Source organism: Siniperca chuatsi, linkage group LG16, assembly GCF_020085105.1.
Source record: "Siniperca chuatsi isolate FFG_IHB_CAS linkage group LG16, ASM2008510v1, whole genome shotgun sequence".
NCBI lineage: Eukaryota > Metazoa > Chordata > Actinopteri > Centrarchiformes > Sinipercidae > Siniperca > Siniperca chuatsi.
In genome coordinates, this window is record NC_058057.1 from 15,703,828 (window position 1) to 15,726,703 (window position 22,876).

Below are 22,876 nucleotides of genomic sequence, written 5' to 3' on the forward strand. Positions count from 1 at the left end.
CATCTGTTTTTCATGTTGATTGCATTTATTCAGCAGTGTGATTTCTTTTGATTGGCTTCCCTAAAATCAAAATGAACAGCTCCCTTGGGGATTCTGCAGTGTGTGCTAGTACTTTATCCTTCCTTGACCTCCGCTTCAAATTAACCATGATCTTCTTGAAGCAGTGGCGTGTCCAGACTGTTTTGACTGGAGTGGCCCAAGTGGGGCACTGACCTATGCAGGGGTGGCATGAAGTACGCACGTGCACCCACATTCACACATCAGAACAGCATTCATTTACCATTTCTGTCTCCACTACACCTGTCTACTTCAATTACTAACATTACAGTTTCTTACATTCCTGTGTTTAAATGTTTTTATTTCAAAGATAAATAGACCTGTCACAACACAACAGACCATACAAATGTAGTATAAAGCTTCCATACGTCCCCAAAAAGAAATTGTACCTCCAAAACTAGGCTCCATACAAAAGAAAACAATGCACATTCAAAAATACAGTCACAGTATAAAGTACCAACTAAATGAAAATAAATAAGCCTGTGTGGACAAAATATTGTATTGACAAAATTGTGCAAAACTTCAGATCTTCAATACAAATTTCTTAAAGAAAATGTGCTACAGTGAAATGCCACAAAAGCTACTAGCATCTTGCAACACAGCCCAACATACATTTGTTAATTACAACCATCTAGGACATTTAAAGCAGTTTAATTGGCCTGTTCTTATGTTGGCTTACAAACACTTTTATAAAGTTTTAAAATACTTTATAAACGAACCAGGCAGATAGCCAATCATAGTTTTCACCTGGAGTGGCCAATCAGATTTCGGGGGGGTGGGGGTGCCATCTCAGGCCACTGCCAGTTCTCAGATTTTGAATTCTGGTGCTAAGCAGAGGTCTGCAAGGTTATGATAAATCTATTCCCTTGAAAGTAAGGATTGGGATATGAGGTAAACATGCATGTTGTTCATAAATACTAATAAACATTTTAATGAAATAGCCTTGAATTTATAGATATTTGGCAAAGTTGTAAGTAATGCTGTGTGAAATACTGCACAAGTTGTTCTTCTGCAACAGTGTTTAAACTGGTTTCTTGTCTGAACAACATTAAGAGTCTAAAGCCATGCTAACATGGTATAATGTTTACTATGTTCACCATCTGGCAATCCATCCAATAGTTGCCGAGACATTTCACTGAACAACTGACAGACTGACACTGCCATCCCTAGAGCCGCGTTGCTTGCGTCGCTAATAATAATGGGCAATCGAAAATATGCATCTCAAAATGATAATTTTAGTGTTTCTGTTGCACAATAATCACTGGTTCGTCTTGGCGTTGAGTTCATGTGCAAACCAAATATATCAAGGTTTTAATAAGCAATAAAGGTTTATAATATATAACAGACACACGTATGCACACACACACACACACACACACACACGCCCCTCCTTATCTGCCCTTTGGCCCAGGGGTGCAAGAGGAAACATGACTTCAAAGACTCCTATGTCACATCTTTAGAAATGCTAGAGTTGAAACCAAGGTCATTAGAATCAGAATCAGATCAGAATCAGAAATACTTTATTGATCCTCGAGGGGAAACTCTTTTGCTACAGCAGCTCACTATCACATCAGTGCACACAGGAATAGAAGTACTAAGCAAAAATATAATACAGGTCAGAAAATAGATTAAGTACCAAGTGGGTATAAGTATAAAATAAGTGTGAAGTACAAAGTGGGTTGATGATAGTAATACGGTATAAGGTAATAGTGCATGAACTGTCAGGTTAATTGTAGCTTATTAAGATTAAGATTGTCGAAGACTTGATAACTTGATCATAGTTTTGCATTTTTCAGTAGTTTTTGTTTTTATTTCATTTTCACTTTTTGTTTTCAATTTCAGTTTAGTTTTAATTAGTTTTTAAAGCGGGTTTGCTGGTTTAGTTTTTATTTTTTGAAAATGCTTAGTTTTTGATTAGTTTTTATTAGTTTTAGTGTTAGTTTTCATTTGTAATATGGGGTATTTGTCAGAGGCGAGATTCAAAAAGGTCAGAAAAAGTATTGTGTAATAAAAACAAATCATACTACATCATACTAGAGTACAGTACATTCGTACTGCCTGGCCTAAATCTAACATTCGCTTCTCTTTCGGGAAGGGGGGTTGGGTGCTTTTCCTTGTTAAGTTAAGCTAGGTTAGCCTTCTTGTGTGATTATTTCAAAAGGACTTTCAGATTCATGGGATTTTTCCCCTTGAGAAATGTTTCACATATTTTATCACCTTCCACTACTACAAGGCACTTGCTTTTATCTGTGACAGAGGCGTATTCAAAGTAATCCCAAATGGGACTCTGGTGCTTTCTCCTGACTTTCGCCACCACCATGATTCCAGATTCCAAAACTGGAAGATAGATTTCATATCCACCTGAAATACTAGGCTTGTGTAGTATGAAATAAACTGACAAAAACAAAAACTAAGGACATAATCTCTATAATTTTAGTTTGTTTTAGTTAGTTTTGTAAACACACCATACAGTTTCAGTTATTTATCGTTTTTTTGTGAAGCCTCATTTATATTTCAGTTAACGAAAATGTTTTTTCACATTTAGTTTTCATTATTTTGTTAGTTTTGTTAACGATAATAACCTTGGTTGAAACTAAGTGCAGTAGCAGTGTTTACAATCATTTAGCATATTGTCTAATTGATTGGTGTAACCTGTTCCTGCTTAATTGGAAAAAAGAGAGAGGGAGCAGACTTAGGGAGTGATGGAGGGGAGCAGAGAAAACATAAACACTGACACTATTAGTCACTTTCCCCCTGAGCCCTGTCACTTTTATTTTATTCTCAACTTATGCTGCTAGTCTGAAAAACATATTTTACACTTTAATGTGACACTGCATCATCTGCTAATTGTGTTTTTATTGAGTCATTCACAATAATTATCGCCTATCCTTGAGACGTGAATGAAACTGGCTGACTCAATTAAAAACGGCTTGCAAATTATGAGATATAATTGCTGAAGGCATCTTTTGCTTGCAGTTATTGTTTATGAGTATTATGTAAAGTAACTGATAATTGGTAATTATGCATGCAGTGCTAATTACCAGGAATATAAGGTCACCTCCCACTCAATTAGTCAGTGTCTATTTATCACAAGCTCATTTTACTGTATTTCAGAAAACAACTGTGTTTGGAGGATTACTGCTGCAGTGTTTTTTTCATGGTATATCAATGGTTTTAATTTCCTTTTACTTAAATTTCTCCTGTAGGTCTGAGGACAGTAACGGACTCTTCTTCCATCTAATATGGTGAGGAGAAAACATTTTATTCACAGAGTTAGACACAAAGTTATCAAAATTTAAAGCTGCTCTAATCAATGTTTTTATATTAACAAGAGATCAAATGAATGAAAGTGGCTGCTGGTAGTGACAAAGCCACATAGAATCATAACCCAACTCTGCAGTTTCACTCAGATCTATGAAGCTTTTGAGCATCTTTCAGCTCATTGTTTTGGTTTAAGGGCTGCAACTTTACTGTTTTGGTTCAGTCCCACTGCTCTAATCGTCGTTGTTTTTGTCAGCTGTTTTTAGTAAAAAAGCTCTGATAAACCCACCGTGCAGTACCTGCTCAGCACTTAACAGCAGGCATACAAAGTTAGAGACTAACTGTTGAACTTAGTGGAGCATTTGGCAGTTAAAGAGCCAAATATTCCCTTTATGAGTTAGTGAAGACCAAAACAGAATTAAAAGGAGGGTAAATATTGGACTTACATTCAGCAGGTGGGCATAAACATGACTAACCTGAATGCTAAATGTTGCTTTGTCTTATTAATGTACAAAAAGGCAAATGTTTGTCAAAAAGTTCAACATTTCAACTTAATAATGATAATATGTCAGTGTTAGCTTAACAGCTTGTTGCACTGCTCTCAAGTGGCCAAAAAAAGTTAATTCAGGTTTAAAGAGACAGTTCACCCCAAAATCAAAAATACATATTTTTCCTCTTACCTGTAGTGCTATCCAGATAATCCACAGACCTTGTTGTGAGCAGTTTCATGTAGGAACTATTTTCTTTCTACCAATAGTTCCTACATGAAACTGCTCACAACAAGGTCTGTGGATTATCTTGAGTAACAGAGAGTGCCATATAGTCCCATTAAATTAAAAAAATGCAGACATCTCTACGGTCGATATCTCCAGAACTTGGCAACTCACACCAAAACAATGAACTGTCCCTTTAATGCCAAAGAAATGGGCTCATATGGGTGGCATCAGAAGTGTGCTCTGTTGCACCTGTAACCACACCCAACAGTGATGTCATGCTGTACTAACAAACCCTGGAGTACACACTCAACATTTTGAGAAACCACTTGAGGTCAACAAAAACTGCAAAAGTAACAAAACCAAATATAAAATCTCTAATGACGACAAGACAGGTGACATTTATTTGATTGTCGTCAGATAGTCTGGGTCTCAGCTCTAGATAATCCTTTTCTACTCAAAACAGGTCCAACAGATTTTAAATCTAAATAAGATAATCCCACTTTAGTAGATATATAAATTTTGCAGGATAATGAGCAGAAACACAAGGGAGTTTATTTGAAAAATACAACCAGTGTTCAAGCCATTTTCATATTGAAGTGATGCATGCAGTGGTGAAACATTGCGACACACCAGGGATATAAACTGATATTACACTGTCATAACCAAACTTTGAAGGTAATGAGTGCCATACATGAAGAAACAAATGTTTCATGAGTCTTTTTTTGACTGGCAAACTCTTGAAGTCTTGACTTCACGACACTTAGTGTGCAGGAGCTGCCAATCACTCAGCAGGTGCTGAAATAACAAGAACGAAAAGTAACATCTGTTGGAATCAGTGCTAACGTCAGTAAGCTGTTTTATAGGGACAGATGTCTTAAATTGCCAACGGTACATAACCAGCACTACGTGGGCTTGTTGAAAAAGGGGGGAAGATGTTGTGTAAACATTCGTAGGATACACAGTATGACATGCTCCAGTTAGTGGTCCTGTCTAGATGGCAACCCTGGATTTGCGGAAACACCCGCGAGATTTCGGTTTAGGCAACAAAACTTCTTGGTTACATTTAGACTACACTTACACTTACACTTGGTTGGAACACACACAATGAAGAAACAGCGCTTACAAATCTCGCGAGAGTTTCACAAATCCAGGGTTACCATCTAGGCACGACCCCAGTCAATAGCACCGCAAAAGTTGACAGCGCGTCTCCTAGCAATGCCAGCCCTCAATTTTATTATTCTTTGAAAAATGGAAGATTATGCACAATAGCTGCAGTATCAATATACTTTATATTTCCTAACACAAAAAGTGAGGAGAATTCAAATTTCAGTTTGACTTTAAGTTTGTACAAATGTGAGGTTTTGACCATAATTGTAACAGTTTAGCAAAGGGCATGCAGAGGTTTTAAAATGTGCTGTAGGTGCACAGTAAAGATGGAGAATGAGGCTACATGGATTTTGAACATTATGGTTGGTTTCAGTTCAAGGAAATACATTCTCACTTTGGCCCACATAGAGCTGTTGTGCTAACTGCATAATAGGTTTTGAGAACGTGAACTCGGTAGTGAGAGTAGGTTTTGACCGATAATGAAAAACTGCTTTATGCTGGTTTGATTTGGAACATTTTTCCAAGATTAAGTTAATGCTCTCAGGCGCTGGTTAAGACAGCCATTAAAAATCATTGAAACCATTCTTTCCAAAACAGCTCAGCTTCTTTTTATAGTGCTGCTTTCTTTTCAGATAGCATATATATGGAAAACAAATGCAGGCTGTATTCACACAGTCCTTATATTCCATATTCTGATTTAATGGAGTTTCCTTTGATCCTTTTTTGACTGTTGCATGAAAAAAACCTTGATTCTTTACAGTTTTTGACATACCATAAGGTGTAATATTTCTTAATTTCCCATGTTCAAAGTTCATCAAATTGAATAGTCATCTGACATGTATGTTTGATATAATAGGGAGCCAGAAGAATTGATTAAAGTAGTAGTTCATTACATACCTACATACCTTCCTTCTTTCCTTAACACTGTAGTGTTATCCGGCTGCGTATCCACCCAATCGGACAGGAAATTAAAGCTCCGCGATATAGTCCACAAACGTTTCAAGGAATATATAGACAGATACGGTATAGGTAGGTAAATGCATGATACAGATACAGAAAACAGAACTACCCAGTAAATACTCTGAATTACACCTAAGTCCTAAATTAAAGAATATTCAGTATCTTCCATGCCCACAGTCATGTCTGGCCTTTCTGCTGGGCTCAGGTGTTTCTTGTATTTCAGCCGGTAGAATTACTCATCTGTAACCTTTTGTTTTACTGGTTTGAAATGAGCAAAATGTTATTACTTCCATTCACATGCATGGGCAGGGTTGGGATGGAAGTGGAGGATTTAGGCAGGAGCCAGCTCTGAATATAATTATTTCTTCTGTATAATCTACATCTGTATCTCATTGTTAAATGTTAGACATTTTACGCTCTTTTCCTCTGCTTTTTCCCCACGCACAAATATACACAAACATACTCAGACATTCCTCAGAGCGGATTCATAAGAATCATCTAAACCTCTGACCATTAAACATTGAAGATCATTTTAAAAAGCAACATGTTTAAGAAAACTGACATTTTTTTCTGTTTTAAGTAGCATTTCAGACACAAAACAGTCCGTGCTCAAACAGCCTACAATCTTTAGTGCATCCTTTTCAAATTTTGTGCATTTTGAGCATCTCTCCACAATATGCTTGTCCACTCCAGACCGCCTGTCATCTCTTTTTCATTGGTGCTAATAACGAATACTTCCCATCAATGGCTAAGAAGAGGACCCAGGCTAAGGGATAATGAGTTAATTAGTTACAGGAAGCAAACAGAGAGAATAAGAAACACGTACAGCTGCTTACACAGCTGTGCCACTATGTGTCATATCTTGGTTGATCTGCTCTGAGTGCATTACATCTGGGAATACATATACATACATATTGTCTTTATCTTGGCGTCCAGTCTCATTCAAGGGTTTATCTGTGGCCCTCCTGATTTGTAGCTGAGCATCACTAAGATGCCGTGGTTGCATATCTCCCTGATGGACATCATCCTGAGAACCTTCTTAGAGACAGGGATATCCATCAACTGAGAGACTATTCTGACTTAGTGTATGCTAAAACCTTTTTAAAAAATCTTTCCCCCCATTTTTTCGGTGGTAATTTGGATGTTTTCATAAACAATGAAATATCCTTACCTAAACGGGTGTATAATTGGCAACTGAAAATAGAACAGTCACACCTCTGTGTAAACAGCTGTAACTTGAGTGTTGGTCTGGTCTCACATGCTTCAGTGGATGCCGGTTGACTTCCAATATCTTCCAGTATTTCCTTGGAAGATAAGTGTAGTAGTATTTTTAATGCCATAACGGCTTCCACCTTGCCTTTGAGGCTTTGTGGCTTCAATTTCCCTTTTCCATGCATGCACCTTGGAAGTAGGTGAAGTTGTGCCAGAAATCCTAACTCTGTTTCTATAGACGCTGATACAGTCAGCTACTGTACATACCTTTAGAGCAGTACACACTAGTGGAGAGGCTTGTAAAGTGAGACAGGACTAACAGGAGCTACATGAGGGCAGCACACTATTTAGCAGAGTGGCAATGTCCGTCCGCTGACAGTGCTGACTCTGTGCGTTAAACCTACATCAACATCACAAAAGAATCACTGAGCTTCTTTTTCAGTTGGGAATTGGGATGTTCCATAAATGTGAGGCAAAAGCTCACGTCACAGTTCAGAAAGATTTTCTCATGATCTGTGTATTTCTTATTGTGTCTTATTAAGACACAATGTTCTTATAGTCTGAAGTGACCTCAGCCCAAGATCTGCCAATGTTGTTGTACATCATAGTGTGGATTTCATTAAGTGTGACAGTGATTTACACTTATTAATGGGTGACTGTAGCCAGGTTGTGTCTCTAATTTACATCGAGGGATCTGAGAACTTCTTTTATTGAGTGATAAAAGGTTATTTTTCTCCCTGTAACTCTAACATTTATTATCAACACTTCACAGCTGGGATTGACTAATCTAGCAATAAAATAACAGTGAGTGTTACAGGCTAGTGAGCCAGATTCGCACATGTTTCAAATTATCATGTACGTCACAATTGTATGTTCCTGTCCAGCAAAACATGAAAGTACTATAACCAAAGGTTGGTCAAGAACAAATCATTGTAACAAGAATGAACCTGCAGTCTACAAATATTATCAGCAAAATGCACTTTATTATCAAAAGTAAAAGTTCTTATTAAGCAGAATGGGCTTCGAGTGTTACAGTATATTATTATATATATTATTGGATTACAGTTACTGATGCATTCATTTGTAAGCAGCGTTTTAATGTTGTAGTTGGTCAATTTTAGTTAGTTCAATCTACACAAATGCATATTTTACAAATATGACAATGAACATTAGTTTTAAACATGAAATCTTAATTCACAAGATAATTAGTCTAGTAACTATAGCTGTGAAAAAAGTGTAGCAAAGTAAAATGTAATGGAGAAAACAGCAGAAAATGTAAATTGGCCCACTCAATAAGTAGGCTAAACAGTACTTGAGTAAATGTACTTTGTTACTTTCCACCTCTGCCAACTGCAAAAGAAATACCTCTCAATCATAACAATAAAAGTTTGACAAAATTTGTCTGGTTAAAGAGCACCTAATAATTTTAACAAGGATACAATATTTTTCTCAAAAGCTTCAGCGATTTCTTTAAACTCAAATAAATATGAGATTTTAGCACTTAAAAACAATGATAATCATATCTACAGCACTTTCTTAATATCTATCTTCAAAAAAGAAATTCTCGTTCAGGCGCTAGTTGGCCACCACCTGCGGCGTCATACAGGACCCTTCAGAACAACATGGCGGCCACTAGTACGAAGTCGGTTTTGTTCGTTTGCTTGGGTAAGAGACGTCATTTAACCCCAAATAAAGTCAGATAGAGTGTGGCCTTATAAAACAAACATCACATACGAGTAGTGTAACAATTTATTGCATTTTAGTAGTTTATTTAGGCGTTGATAGATGTGCTTAAGAGTGCTAGCTAAAGTGTTTCAGCTAGCTAAGTCGCTCCATTAAATGAATGAGTTGAATGCGATGCTGCGTAATGTCGTATAAACTTTTCACTCAAGACATTTTATTTATTATGCACAGTTGGTATTCAGCCAGGTGTGATGGAAAACAGTATAGTGTGTTCTGTAGAAACGCTGCGTTACGTTACCTTCACTAACATTAATGAGTAGTCTCGATGACAGCATCCCGGAAATGTACTCAGTGAGTTTATGGCAAAGACCTTCGTGAAAGCTGCTCGGTTATGACTCTTTCTTATCAGCAACGTGGTCTGTAGTTGTTGCTACTGCTAATAACTAGAGGGTGACACGGGAGTGGATTTTCAATCCTGTCCCTTCCAACTCCCACAAAATACTCCTGTCAGTCCCAATCCCGGAAGAATGACTCCCGTCCCGTTCAGTTCCCGATAGAAAGATCAGAAAATATCATTTTTTCATATTAGAACTGCATATTTATAAACATAAACTGGCCTATGATTACCGGTCCCGCCAGCTCCCGTTGACTTTTTCCCTGTCCCGTCCCAGTCCCGTGATGAAATGTGAAATTGACTCCCATCCCGTCCCACAGGAATCCCGAAAAAATGTCAGCCTCTGCTATCAACACTGCACCGTTGCAGGACGTTTGTGGATATCAGCCGAACTAGTTCAAAGGTTGCAGTTAAGTTTAGTGAGACATACCCAAGCCTGCAATTATTTATCAGATATAACGTTAACAGGGTTTGGGCTGACAAAACACGTGGATCAGTTAATGATGTCAGGTTGTGAGAAGCCACAAGATCAGACACTCGTGTTAGATTTGTCATTAGGGGTGGGCGATATGAATAGAATAATCTTTTTATATATGTAATTTTATTATGTGATATCACCATATATCGTGATATTATATTTCCTGGAAATTCAGTTTATAAATCGTTTATAGAAAAAACCCCAGATGGGAATGCTTTTTTTTGGTTAAGCCAGTGAATTAAATAGTAAAAATGAAGGTACTTCATCGAATTGATGCAACAGTCCTGTAAATCATTGACATATAGCATTCCTGCTTGTTATTTGTCCATATTGCTAGCAATGGCCCAATACAGCCATAGATTAAAGGGACAGCTACAGTAGCTACCTGGGTAACAGTGACTCGAAATCGCTGATGCTTGACAAATTTCTGTTGTCTCTGTGTATCATTATATTGCCCACCTCTGTTGTCATTACAATTTTTAAAGTCGGAATTAACAGCTTATTTGAAAAATTTTGCCCAGTAGCAAACATTATGGGTCATATTAGGTTACATGTTAAGTATCAGCATTTGCCATACTTACAGTATCTCCATGGATATCCCTGTTTGTTTGTTTTGTCTTGTGACAGCAGTTTCTCTTTGTTGATGCAGTTTGACTTTGCTTTACATATGCTGTATTGATTTTTGAGACAGTTTCCCTTTATAGCGACACAATAAATATATTCTTTTTTTATCATTGGACCTGCATTTGGACACAGATAATGTAACCTTTTTTGCTGACACTCTTTTGTGTCAGCAAAAAAGCATCATGCTATTTTATTGTCAGATGTACTGTATAATTTAGCTGTGCATCTTTACTTAAAAACTAAAAAATTTAATTTTGTGTATACTGTTTATCGAATTTGTGTGTTACCCTCGGTAAATACCTTAAGTGTTACAGTTTACTGTAAAACTATTCATAAGCTCATTAAAATTTTCAAAAACATCACATTAAAGTTTTTGTCGTGGTGTTTGTGGTTTTGAACAGGGAATATTTGCAGATCCCCCATCGCTGAAGCAGTCTTCAGGAAGATGGCAACAGATGCTGGCGTAGTTGATAAGGTAATATCATTATTAATTAATTTGTACATTGTATGTTCATAATACAGGTCATTACGGGTATTGGCTCACTATTACATCTACTGACAATTTTTGGCTGATGTTGGAATTGGCAAATTTTTTGAGAGCTTTTTTTTTGTCTTTTCCTGAGAGTATGTCATTTAGCACAATTCTCAAATTAGCAACAGAAATAAAGTATCGAACATATAGAAGCACTTGACCACAATGACCAAACCAATTACATTACTACTGACCATTTTTCAAAGCATGCTTCAACTGATTATTGTTATTAACTGATATTAGTAGGAAATTAATAGGTATTGTGGCAGATTAAAAAAACCCAGAACCATAGTGATTGAGTTTGGTGATAATCACAAAATAAATTTAAAGATATTTTCATACAACACCTGAATATTGACAGTATGGCAATTTTCATACATGAAGTACTGGTTGGTGATATGATGCTCACGTTGAAATGGTAAATACAATACATTGATATAAGCAGTCTGAACTGGAGCAAAATAACTGGAGTGAAATAGGTCATCATTATCAGACCTAACAATACATAACAATGACCCAGCTGTAGCCACTAAAGATCACGAAATTAGGGGTAGGATGTGTTTCAGAACATTTGTCCTAAATTCCACCTGTTGAGTCTCACTTCTAATCCTATCCTCAAGAGTACATCGTGCTGTAAATGCTGTACCACCTACCACATGCCTGTACATGAGAGTATGAATCATTTTTACCGTTTTATTGTTCCCCGTGCTCTGCTTTGCCTAGTGGAGGATAGACAGTGCTGCCACCTCCACCTATGAGATAGGAAACCCTCCAGACCACCGCGGTCAAGCCTGCATGAAGAAGCATGACGTGCCCATGAGGCATGTGGCCAGGCAGGTACGACCACCCACCTCTACATCTGTCTTAGCAGTAGTTAGCGCCCCCTTTTTTGTTCTCTGTTGTTGCAGTGGGTCATAGACAGTGGTGCCACATCCGACTGGAATATAGGCAGCTCACCGGACGCCCGCGGTCTGGCCTGCCTAAGGAAGCATGGCATTGAGACGAGCCACAGGGCCCGACAGGTACAACCAGATGTCCCGTGGCTCCTCTCACCTCATTGATGTTTGTGTGTGTGAGTGAGTGTGATGTTAGTAGGATGTCGTCTGCTAGACACCTAGGTGCTGCTGTTGCTGTGTCACTCAGCGTATGGCTAGCTTACTGGAGCTTTTTCCAGTTTCATACAGGTTCAAATAAATTGCTAAATTCCACATGATTGCTCTGTCAAAACCAGCACATGTTCATCTGAACTGCAGCTGAACAGGATGTAAAGTCCGGCCAACGTTGATGATTCAGATGAACGCCAAATACCACAAGTGTGTGTAACAATGATTTATGTTCAATCTGTTTGTTTTCCTTTGCAAATGGTAGAATAAAAAATTAGTTTAAATTTTTTAATGCCAGATTTTCCAATTCAGCCCTCTGTTTCATTAAAAATCAACTACTCCCTGCTTGAACACACCCCCATCACAAATTGAAAAAATGTATTCAAATCCAGACTCTTGCTTGGGAAAAGGGAAAATAACCCTTGTTCTAATGACCACTGTAGAATGGGACCAGGATCGGTTGATAGTGTAATAAAATTGAATAATTTATTAACTCATAAAACTGCATTTAGTGTTAAGCTCTTCTTTAACTGCTAGAGAAAATTCAGACAAATACCAACACATGGGCTACTTGCACTTGCAAAAATATTAACTGGTGTTAGTCTAATACCGTAGTTCCAAACCTTTTTGGCCTATGACCCCTTAAAACAAAGCTTTGTTGTGAACTCTCCTTAGTGGTTGCATATGACTGTGCTTGGTGGCCATTCATTTGGCCAACCAAAGATTCAAATTGTTTGATTTGAATTTGAATTATCTACAGGCAAAAATCAGAGATTAGAAAAAAAGTCAGAAGAAAAAACATAATTTTGTGTAGCATAAAAGTGTTTTTCTTTTGGGGCGACCCCCAGGTTGGGAACCACTGGTCTGATATAAAGTAAACTTAATTTAATACAATCCTAACATTGTATTGTAGAACAATTTGCCCCTACAATAATATGCTTTATAGAACTTAAACTTCTGTCCCTTTGCACATTACTTACATTTGAATTCAGAATTCTTACTTGCACAATATTACATTTATATGATATGGCTTTATAATGGCATATATGGTGAAAGATATGAACTTATCTGATATTAAAATGATATGAACAGTAAGTATACTTTACTGTTCTCTCGGTTAAACAGTTTGTAGCAGGTTTAGCTTAAAACTCAGATACAGTGACCTCTTGTGACAGTTAGGTGAACTCTGCAGGACACAGCAGCTGGTTCAGCTTCTGAGGACACAACAGTAAGGTTTAAGAGTTGACATGACTCGTTCCAGACAACACGGGTTCAAACTTTGTCTTAAAATATGAACTGCAGCTAATCTAGTGACAGAGCAACAGCCTTCCATATTTCAGCTTTACTTCAGTTTTACTTAAACCAAGATATGAGTCAGGGAAGACGAAACTGGCAAGCCACTTATTTGTTTTTATTATGTTTTTTTGCTTTTATTGAATACAGAAGTATCACTAAATATTACATTTCTACAGTTTATTTATCCCTGTCTAAGTGTATTTCATGTGCCTCTAATTTATGTGCTACTTGAGCAGTTAAAAATGTGCTTTTCTAGTGGCTCTCTAAGTGGCTTTCTACTTTTTTATATCTATTCAACCATTTTAGGAACCTTTTTCCAAATACAAAAAATCCATGTTCAATAATAATTTTTAAATTCAAAGTGTCAGTTTTCATCATTTTACAGGTTTTCTGTTATTCATTTTGAGACAGTAGTGTTATTATCTTGGAAATATATTTTATGTGTGTTTGGTTGTGAACCTGTTGACCAGACCTGTGTCTATACTGCTGTGTAAAATTAGGCTACCCGTGTTGTGTATGAAATATTGATAAAGCCAATCTTCATATCACCTCACAGCATGTGTTTCAAATCCTGACACAGGCCTGAAATTACACCAAGATGTTTGTCCATGTAGGGCCTTCAGGCCTTACGCTGTGCTGGCTTATCCTCAGTGCAACTCCTACTCCCCTATGCCCTGAAAACACTCTTTTTATGTTTCCCTGAGAGAACTCGGGGGTTTCACCCTGCGCTTGAGGTCTGCCATCTTGTTGGTTTGTCTGTCTGCAAACCATTCAGTCACACCCTTATCTAATCTCCTCAAAGCGGGGATGGGGAGGCTCAAACCTTGGCTTAAACCCAGCCAAATCCACACAATGAGCTTTGACAAGCTTTTGCTCTTTCCTCTTTTCCTTTATCACCCTTTTCATTTCTATCACTGGCTTTTGCTCCCACCCTCAAATTTTTCTTCCCCCCAATTTTTTTACTCAGCGAACTTTGCTGAACTTCAGCCGCTGCCAGTTTCTAAGCAGACTGGCCAAGTGGGATATGGTTTGAAGTCTGCGGTATCCCCTCATAAACAAACGTGTTTGTTTAATAAAGCAAACATGCTCCAAAGTGATCCATAAAAAAATATGTGGAGTGTTTAATGCCTCATCAGAAATTGCCAACCAGTCATTAGATTTAAGAGAGCTGAAATTTTTATTTCATACTCATTAATATGTTATCTTTGAGTCAACATTTAGATAAAGTGTTGCCAAGGTTTTAAACTATGACATAATCCAAAGACAGTCTAGGGTTGCTCTGTAGGCTATCGTCAAAGATGATATAGATTATTGAAAATTAGCATTTTTGATTTTAACTTAGCACTTCTATATATTCTATTATTGTTGTTTACATACAGTAGTATGTAATAGTATAAGTAAATTTAAAAATGTCTAAAATCAATCTATAATATATTGAATCTATTAAATCTAAATATATGGTAACACTTTACTTTATAAACAGTATACAAACATTTAATAAATGGTTTATAACACACTATATGTAGTTATTTGCAGATACAAGGACATGCTTACGTGTTTATTAATGTACAGTATTTGTCAGCAATGATAACTCCTCCTGTGAAGACATATTTAACATTATTTCAACTGTGTTTGCTTCAGTCATTTATTATCTGTTTACACATCAGCCTCCACTTATGAATGCCCACAGGAGGAGTTATAGTTGTTGACAAATACATTAATAAACACTTATATCTGCTTTTAACTACATTATAGTGTGTTATAAACCATTTATTAAATGTTTGTATACTGTTTATAAATGCTAAGTAGGGGGTCTTAAAGTAAAGTGTAGCCAAATATTTTTTAAGAACAGTTTTGTTTCTAAATATTTAATTTATTTCAGGTAATAGGCCTTTTTCACAGCAGACATTTTGACTTGTCATAGCAGGAAAATTTAAGTTAAGTGTTAATGTTACTAATAACATTAACAATGGCTCTGTTATATTCAAATCCCAGTAAGTCATGACAGTGAGCCAGCATACACATTACCAGGACCCTGAAACTGAAGCAAAATGGAATTCAGCCATCATTAATTTTATTTTTTAAACCTATGCTTTTTGTACTGTGATATGTCAAAATGTCTTCATCAAAAATGTCTATTATTAATTTCCCACAATTCTACAATATCTCTTCATGTCTTCTCAGGGCTTTATCATCTTTTGAACTTGCTGAACTTAAACCATGTTGTGTGTGTCTCCCTGCTCATTCCTCGTGTACAGAAACAGCCTCCCAGCATGCTCTCAGCCAGATATTTCAGAAATCAAGCCTTTTTTGATGGTGGATTACCACTGTTGTGTGAGAGCGCAAGGTAGACAGGAGCAGAGAGATCAACAGCCACTGTGATTATCACCACCACAGATTACCACCCTGTGTGAGAGAAAGGATGTGAGAGTGTTCAAATGGAAATGAAAGTGATCAGATCCCTATGGCCACAACCAGACACTCTGGGAATATAAACATGGATTCAAAACAGTCATAATAAATATCTGTTTACTGCTCTGCTGTTACATAAATGATCACAGCTGTCTCTGTGAGTGAATGTGTCCCTATCTCAACATCTGGAGCATTGCATTCATGTCTTGTTCTTTTATTCCTCTCTTCTTTCATTTGTCTTCTGCTGCCCTTGCCTCCTCCTTGGCATTCTTGTAAATTGACTCTCAAAATCCTTCAAAACTATTCAGGGTGTTGCCTGTTTTTTTATTTCTTCCATAAAATGATCACTAAGCACAGTGAACACTTTGCACAACACCCCTCCACATGCTTACAGATGTGCAGCTTAGATCCCTTTCATAACCCAGTTTAATCATGTTAAAGTTGTTATCCTTAAGATTTAAGCCCTGGATGATTTGGCCACACCTGTGGTTACTGTGGTAACAGCAAATGCGGTTTAATACTACATCAAAAAAATCCCTGAGCCGCTACTTTGTCAGAAATACAACAACAACAAAAAATGCTGGTGTATCTGTTTACAGTGCAGCCAAACAAACTAAGGTCCAGTATGTAGGATTTAGTGGCATCTAGTGGTGAAATTGCAGTTTGCAACCATTTGAATATTGCTCGCCTCACCCTCCACTTCCAGGTGTCTAGGAGAAATTATGGTGGCCACGAAAGTCGGAAAAAAACCTAAAGCCAGTGATTGGTTTGTCCATTCTGGCCTACTGTAGAATCATACTACATGCTTATTCTAAGGTAATGAAAACACAACTATTCTTATTTTCAGGTGATTATACACTAACAAAACATACTTTTATATTTATTTATATATATATATATTCCATTAATATTATTATATTCCATTATTATATTCCATTTCTGCCAATAGCTCCTTCTAAATGTTACACACTGGACTTTTATTTTAACAAAGAAGTCAGTCAACAATAATCTTATTTCATGCTGCACAAGGCAAGAGTAGTTTTCCACATAACAGAAGGGCACAGTAAAGTTGGTTGGTTAACTCTACATCTAATGGCTCACTTTGGCTCCATAGTGTTTCATTACTCCCTTGCAAAAACTGAAAGCGATATGAAACCTTGGTGACAAATACATTATGCTTCGTGTGACTGCTGACTGTTCAGTTTGCATTAGCAGCAACTTAAAGGTGCCCTGTAGAATTTTTTTGTAAACAAACAAAAGTTATATTAGCATCGTATGCATCGTTTACTGTGAATCACTCATGCGTGTGAAGGCAACAGGAATCCAGCGCAGTAATTGCAAACTCCACCATAAAAACTTCTATGTAGCAAAATAATTACAGAATGTAAATATATTGGCTGTTCCTGAAAAAATGCTGACCATAAATAGTATCAAAAAGAGGGTTTGATTTCAGGAAAATCTTAAAGATTATAACTTTAAATATGTATTTCATTGACCAGACTGTATTTCTTGTTGTATTGGAAATGATTGCTTTTCTCTGCACAAGATTAAACCCTTTCTGAAGGGAGAGGCTCTGCAGGCTGTACTGTGTTTCCGTACCGAGCCAAACGTAATATTTGTTTTGTCCTGCATTTCTCCCCCACTTCCAGGTGACCAAGGATGATTTCATGAGTTTTGAGTACATTCTCTGCATGGATGAGAGCAATTTGAGGTACAGTTATTTCACCCCACAGCAGCAATGTTTATTATTTCTGTGAATGTGGATTGCAGTTGGACACACAGTCGCTGAAAACACTGGTGTCATGTGTTAAGTGTCCCGTCTTCCATATTAATGGTTGCCTGGGATAAAAAAAAAACATTTGCCTTGAAAGGGGTCAAACTAGGTTGTCTACTAACTGTCTCGATAATGATCTGTGCTACTTATTCACATGCACATGAAATGGTGGTAATATAGAGTTATAACTAACGTGTAGGTGAATGCCTCCCCTTAATGAGCAATATCCTTCCTTAAGCTCTTTTCAGAGGTCAGGGGGAGGGATATTTTTTGATACTTTGAACGTTTAGGGATCATTTTGAGATCACATGCCCATGGCAGATCTGATCTGTAAGCAGCTTACTGAGTTCTTTGGATGCCTCGTCTTTTTCTCCCCTTTCTCTCCCACATAATTTTTCCCCCCACAAATGTTAAGCTGACGAGACTGAAAAAATGAGACCCTGTCCTAAAAAAAGGTACTCAGTCCATGTTTAGTTTTCTTTTAACAGAACCCGTCTCATTGTTGTCAACTTGAAAGTGTTTATTAATTGTTTGACATCTTGTTTGAATTTTGTTACTTTAGTTTGAGATTGGCTTTAACAGGTTGGGGTGTTATTTTCATTTTCTGTGCGTTGCCTGAATCAAGCTTATACCATTGTTTGTTAGTGGACATGGATGTCATTATCATGGGGTTGTTATATTCTGTACATTATTGGAAGTATTTTTAACATGACAGCTTTGCACATAGGATAGGATAGACGTCCTACCTCATATCTAAATGGCAGACAAAAACAAACCCCAATTTATATTCAATCTAAAAAGAGCAGATTTTTATTCTGGTCCAGAGGTCACATGTTAAAACCTTCAAGTGTTTTTCTTGTTTTTTCTTCTGTTCTCCTGGAGTTATGTGTTTTCTCTTGTCTTCATAGTGAGTTGAACAGAAAAGCAAACTTGGTGAAAAACTCCCAGGCAAAGATTGAGCTTCTTGGTTCGTTTGACCCTCAGAAGCAGCGGATCATCAAAGACCCGTATTACGTAAGTATTCAAGTAAATTCTCATGTTGAGTATTTTTAAGCATAATCAAGATGATTCCTCAATGCTTGATCTTAATGATCCCCATATTGGGATGATATATTGAATGTTATCGGGGAAGAAGTACTAATAGTCAAAATAAATTGAATGAGTTTGGAAACTCAAAATCCAAGCTGTTTTTGACACAGAAGTTTAAATTAAGTTGCCAAAAAGATAACTGTGTATATACCATGTCAATGCAAAGCAGGTTAAGGACCAGGGCATACTCAAAAGTGTTTATAGTTGTTTCCAAACAGCTACACTGAAGTGAAAAGCCGGCCGTCATAGACAGGGGGAGACGTGATATTGTTCAAATATGGGGATAACGGCACTCATCATCTAACCATCTATACTAGTGAAAACAGTTGAAAATTACCAGGTTATTTGTTTTCTTTGTATGAAGTTTAAATTTCAAAAACTTGGTTTCTCTTAAAAAGAACAGGAAATGTTGCACAGTGGAGACCACAGTTTTGGACAGGTCTGTCTTCTGGTGCACGTGGTAGTTCTGGAGAGAATTTACTCTCCACAGGGAGCGATGGGATCATGTCCAGGCACGTTTCATGAAATAAACAGCCCCAAAACAAAAAACAGTGGACTGCAACAGTAAAACAGCAGCACAGTCAGTTCCTTGCTCACCCTTTTTGTATAAATGCGAATGCAAATAATGATGAAGAATGTGCTATTCAATGATTCCAGCCCAGTACACACCACAATAAATTACTTTTACACAACTTATAGTGATGTCCAATTAATCAAATAACAGAAGTCTTTTCTGTTTTCAGATTGGTTTGCCTTTTCACACTCCATGGCTCACTCATCCGTTTTGTTCCTTACGAGTTTTCTCTGCAGTAGAAAGTTCTGCCAAATGATTTGGACATGGGTCCTTGGCTGCCTTTTATCTCTTGAAGGTTATGAATGAGAAAGGGAAAAGTGGAGGGAGCAAATGTTGGGGAAGGTTTGATTAGTGATGATAAGCTGTCAATTTACATTTAAAAGATCTTAACTTTTCATATTTCCGAACATATATAAATAAATACTAATGCAGCTCGAAAAAGTATTAATTCCCTGTGTGGTCTTGATGGATGATGTGCAGCTAAAGCTCTGTTGGCCTAATAATAATGTATTTGTGCCCATCTGCAGTGCTGTATTACATTTTGTGGAACCAGGATCCCAAGATAAAACAGTCATCAAATTATTAGAGATGTGGCCGGAAGAAGAGGTTGTGGTTGACCACAGTTGATGTAGTCAGTTATATTAGTTTGTCTCAGATTTTGGCTTTGAACACCACTTTTCTTTGTACGAGTTTGTCGTAGCTCTTTTTGCCAAAAGAAGGCGTGAATGAATGCTCTTTACAGTCAGTGTGGTTTGGACACTTGACAGTATTGGATTGTGCTCCCTCGCCAGCAACCACATGGCATGACAGCAAAGTGAGAAAAGAGGAGCCAGTCAGTCACTGTCAATGTGTCTGGATAAATGGAGACATAAGTTTTCTTGTTCGTTTAGTGTGATTATAATGACAAACTCAGCGCAACCGAAGCACCAAAGTGCCTTTCTTATCCGTGGCATTTTTCTGTCACAGTTGACAGTTTATATTCATAATTTACCATTAAACACTTTTAAGTTTAGCTTTAAAGGCCCTGAGAACTACGACTTTATTAATAGAAGTCAGTTACTTATCATGGCTGTCACTTAGATACCTCCAGATCAATTAACTCAGTTATAAACTTTTCGACTGTGCCCACTGTTTTTTCTGCATTAACAGCACCACCACCAGGAGTGTTGTGTTTTTTTTAGCCACACTACTGGTTTGGCTCCAGGGATGGCACCACTTTGGTTCAGACTGAAATATCTTGTCAACTATTTGGATGGATTGCCATGACATTTGCTACATATATTCATGGTGCTAAGAGGATGAATCCTAATGACTTTGGTGATCCTGTGACTTTTCCTCTAGTGCCACCATGAGGTTGACATTTGTGGTTGTTATTGATATATCTTGACAACTATTGGATGGATTGCTGTGGACTTTGGTTCAGACATTCATGGTCCCCCCAAGTTAAACATTATACCTGCTAAACATCAGCCTGTTAGCATTGCCGTTGTGAGCATGTTAGCATTTAGCTCAAAGCAGTAGTGCCAAAGTACAGCCTCAGAGAGCAGCTCACATGGCTGTAGACTTTGTAGTTTTGTTAGTCCTTCAGCTATTTTAGTATTACATGGCTGACATAGTTGTGTTTAGAACTGAAACAAATACCGACTTCAGTTTCTCTAATGTGAGGATTTGCTGCATTTCACTGTCTTAAATAATATTAATCTGAATATTTTTTTTTTTTGACTGTTGGTTGGACAATACAAGATGAATGTATCAAACTCGGCTCAGGGAAATTATGAGAAGCATTTTTCACTATTTTCTGATCTTTATAATTGTTTTTTCAATTAAATTATATTCAATCAGGTGATTACTCAGTAATGTAAATAATTGTTAGCTGCAGTCTTAGCTGTGTTGTAGTTTCAATTACTACACAGGATTATGTAAAAATCTTGAAATTCATTTGATTAAAACTTTGAATGGCAACATTTGTTTTATTGAAAGGCATCTCTTCTTGGTGGTTATTGAACTACAACTGCTGTTTTTTCAGTATTCGCTGTCCAATTCCTCAGTTCACTTGTGAACCAGTGGGGATGGGACAGATATACATTTCTGTTCATATCAGAGCAATCATACAGTTTTTCAAAAAGTTTTCTATGGTTAGAACGTTTCTTTCATAAAAATGTACCAAGTCAACCACTTTGAACTGAATTTGAAAAGTACTCTTGCTGCTTTTGGCAGTATATTTCTACCTTAGGTATGTTATGTCACCAAATTTGAGTGTGGGTTCAAGCTCACATTGAGTTTACTGTTGAAGCCAGTTGGCAGTCTGGGATCTTTTATCATACTTTTTCAAACTACATCACAGAATGGACCTTACATATCTACAGCTGTATTGAGTATCAGTTTATTTAAATTCTTTTCCACCAGTTAAAAAAAAATCACATGTATGTAATGACTCAGCTATCAGTACTTGAAACTTATTTTAATTTCTCCTTTTTTTTATGTTTATCTCTTAGGGGAGTGACGAGGACTTTGAGAAGGTGTATGAACAGTGTGTACGTTGCTGCAAAGCCTTTCTGGAGATGAACTCCTAACAACATCTCACCTCAAATGATCTTTGTTGAAGCTGTTGGATGAACAAGAAAAATCAACCAAATATGCTTTGGCTCTATCACACAAGCACTCATCAGTATAATCCTCTTGCAGATGTCGCTGAAAGAACCAGAACACTTTGTTTCAGTGTTGTAAATGTTATACAAACCACACATTGTGTACATTTTGAAAGATGCTGCATGGACAAGTTTGTTGTCTGTAAATTCACGTGATTAATAAAATAGATAAATGAGTATGACTACTGGAGATTTGTTTTTACACACAAATCATTCATGTTTACATGTTGAAAATGCTAAAGAATTTATATGAATGAAGGCATCCTGCAGATGGTAATGCATAACTGGACATCTCTGAGGTTTACAGGTGAAAGGCCGACACCGTGGTAAAAGTTCATGCTAGCCTAAATGCTAATCTTCCTTGTTAGTCGCTTGGTGGTTAGGTTATCTTCTTGGCACTGCTTTTGGTTTTGTTTGTTATACAGCTCCTTTTATCTGACCTATTAACACAAGATATTCTTACAAATATTAGATATCAAGTATATCTGATAGGTATTTAAAAACAGAAATAAGAAACAAGATCTGTTCCCACTCATTTCTCTTGAATGTTGCTCCCCTTTGTAGGAAAGTTATTCTGCTGTGCGCCAGTCACCACTTACTACTTAAATGTTGGTAATCCCATAAGGGAGGACTCGTCAGTGCCAATACACATTACCATTCAGTGTGAAGGGTGGAGCCAAATGTTAGACCAACCTGTGACTAGAGGGCTGACAGTTATTTAAGAATGTTGTTTTTTGTTATATTTTCATTGTGTATCTGTGAAAGTAGTAGGGCCTTAACTGTGAAGGAACTTGCATGTGACGCAGAGCTTAATTGAGAGAGGTTTCAAAAAACGAGAGATTTTCTGGACTTGGTGAGTTAGAAAATGTTTCTTTTGGACACAAATTGGTCCAATCTGTGCTTTATTTAGTACAGAAATAAAGCACATCAGGCAAAGTAGTTCCCTAATATCAGGT

General features: G+C 37.1%; 1 protein-coding gene across 2 annotated transcripts; it reads left to right on the top strand.

Annotated features, from left to right (window-relative positions):
• The first annotated feature begins 8,859 nt into the window (after positions 1–8,859).
• acp1 (acid phosphatase 1) lies at positions 8,860–22,097 on the top strand. 2 transcript variants are annotated; one of them, XM_044170325.1, is made up of 6 exons: positions 8,860–8,978; positions 10,894–10,967; positions 11,933–12,046; positions 17,485–17,546; positions 18,518–18,623; positions 21,768–22,097. In XM_044170325.1, exons 1-6 carry the CDS (start codon positions 8,936–8,938, stop codon positions 21,843–21,845), a joined length of 477 nt encoding a protein of 158 aa, XP_044026260.1. In that variant the 5' UTR covers positions 8,860–8,935; the 3' UTR covers positions 21,846–22,097. The 2 variants fall into 2 exon arrangements, with proteins under 2 accessions (XP_044026260.1, XP_044026259.1); XM_044170324.1 differs by lacking the exon at positions 11,933–12,046 and adding an exon at positions 11,748–11,861 and having other exon boundaries at positions 8,861–8,978.
• Positions 22,098–22,876: the final 779 nt, after the last annotated feature.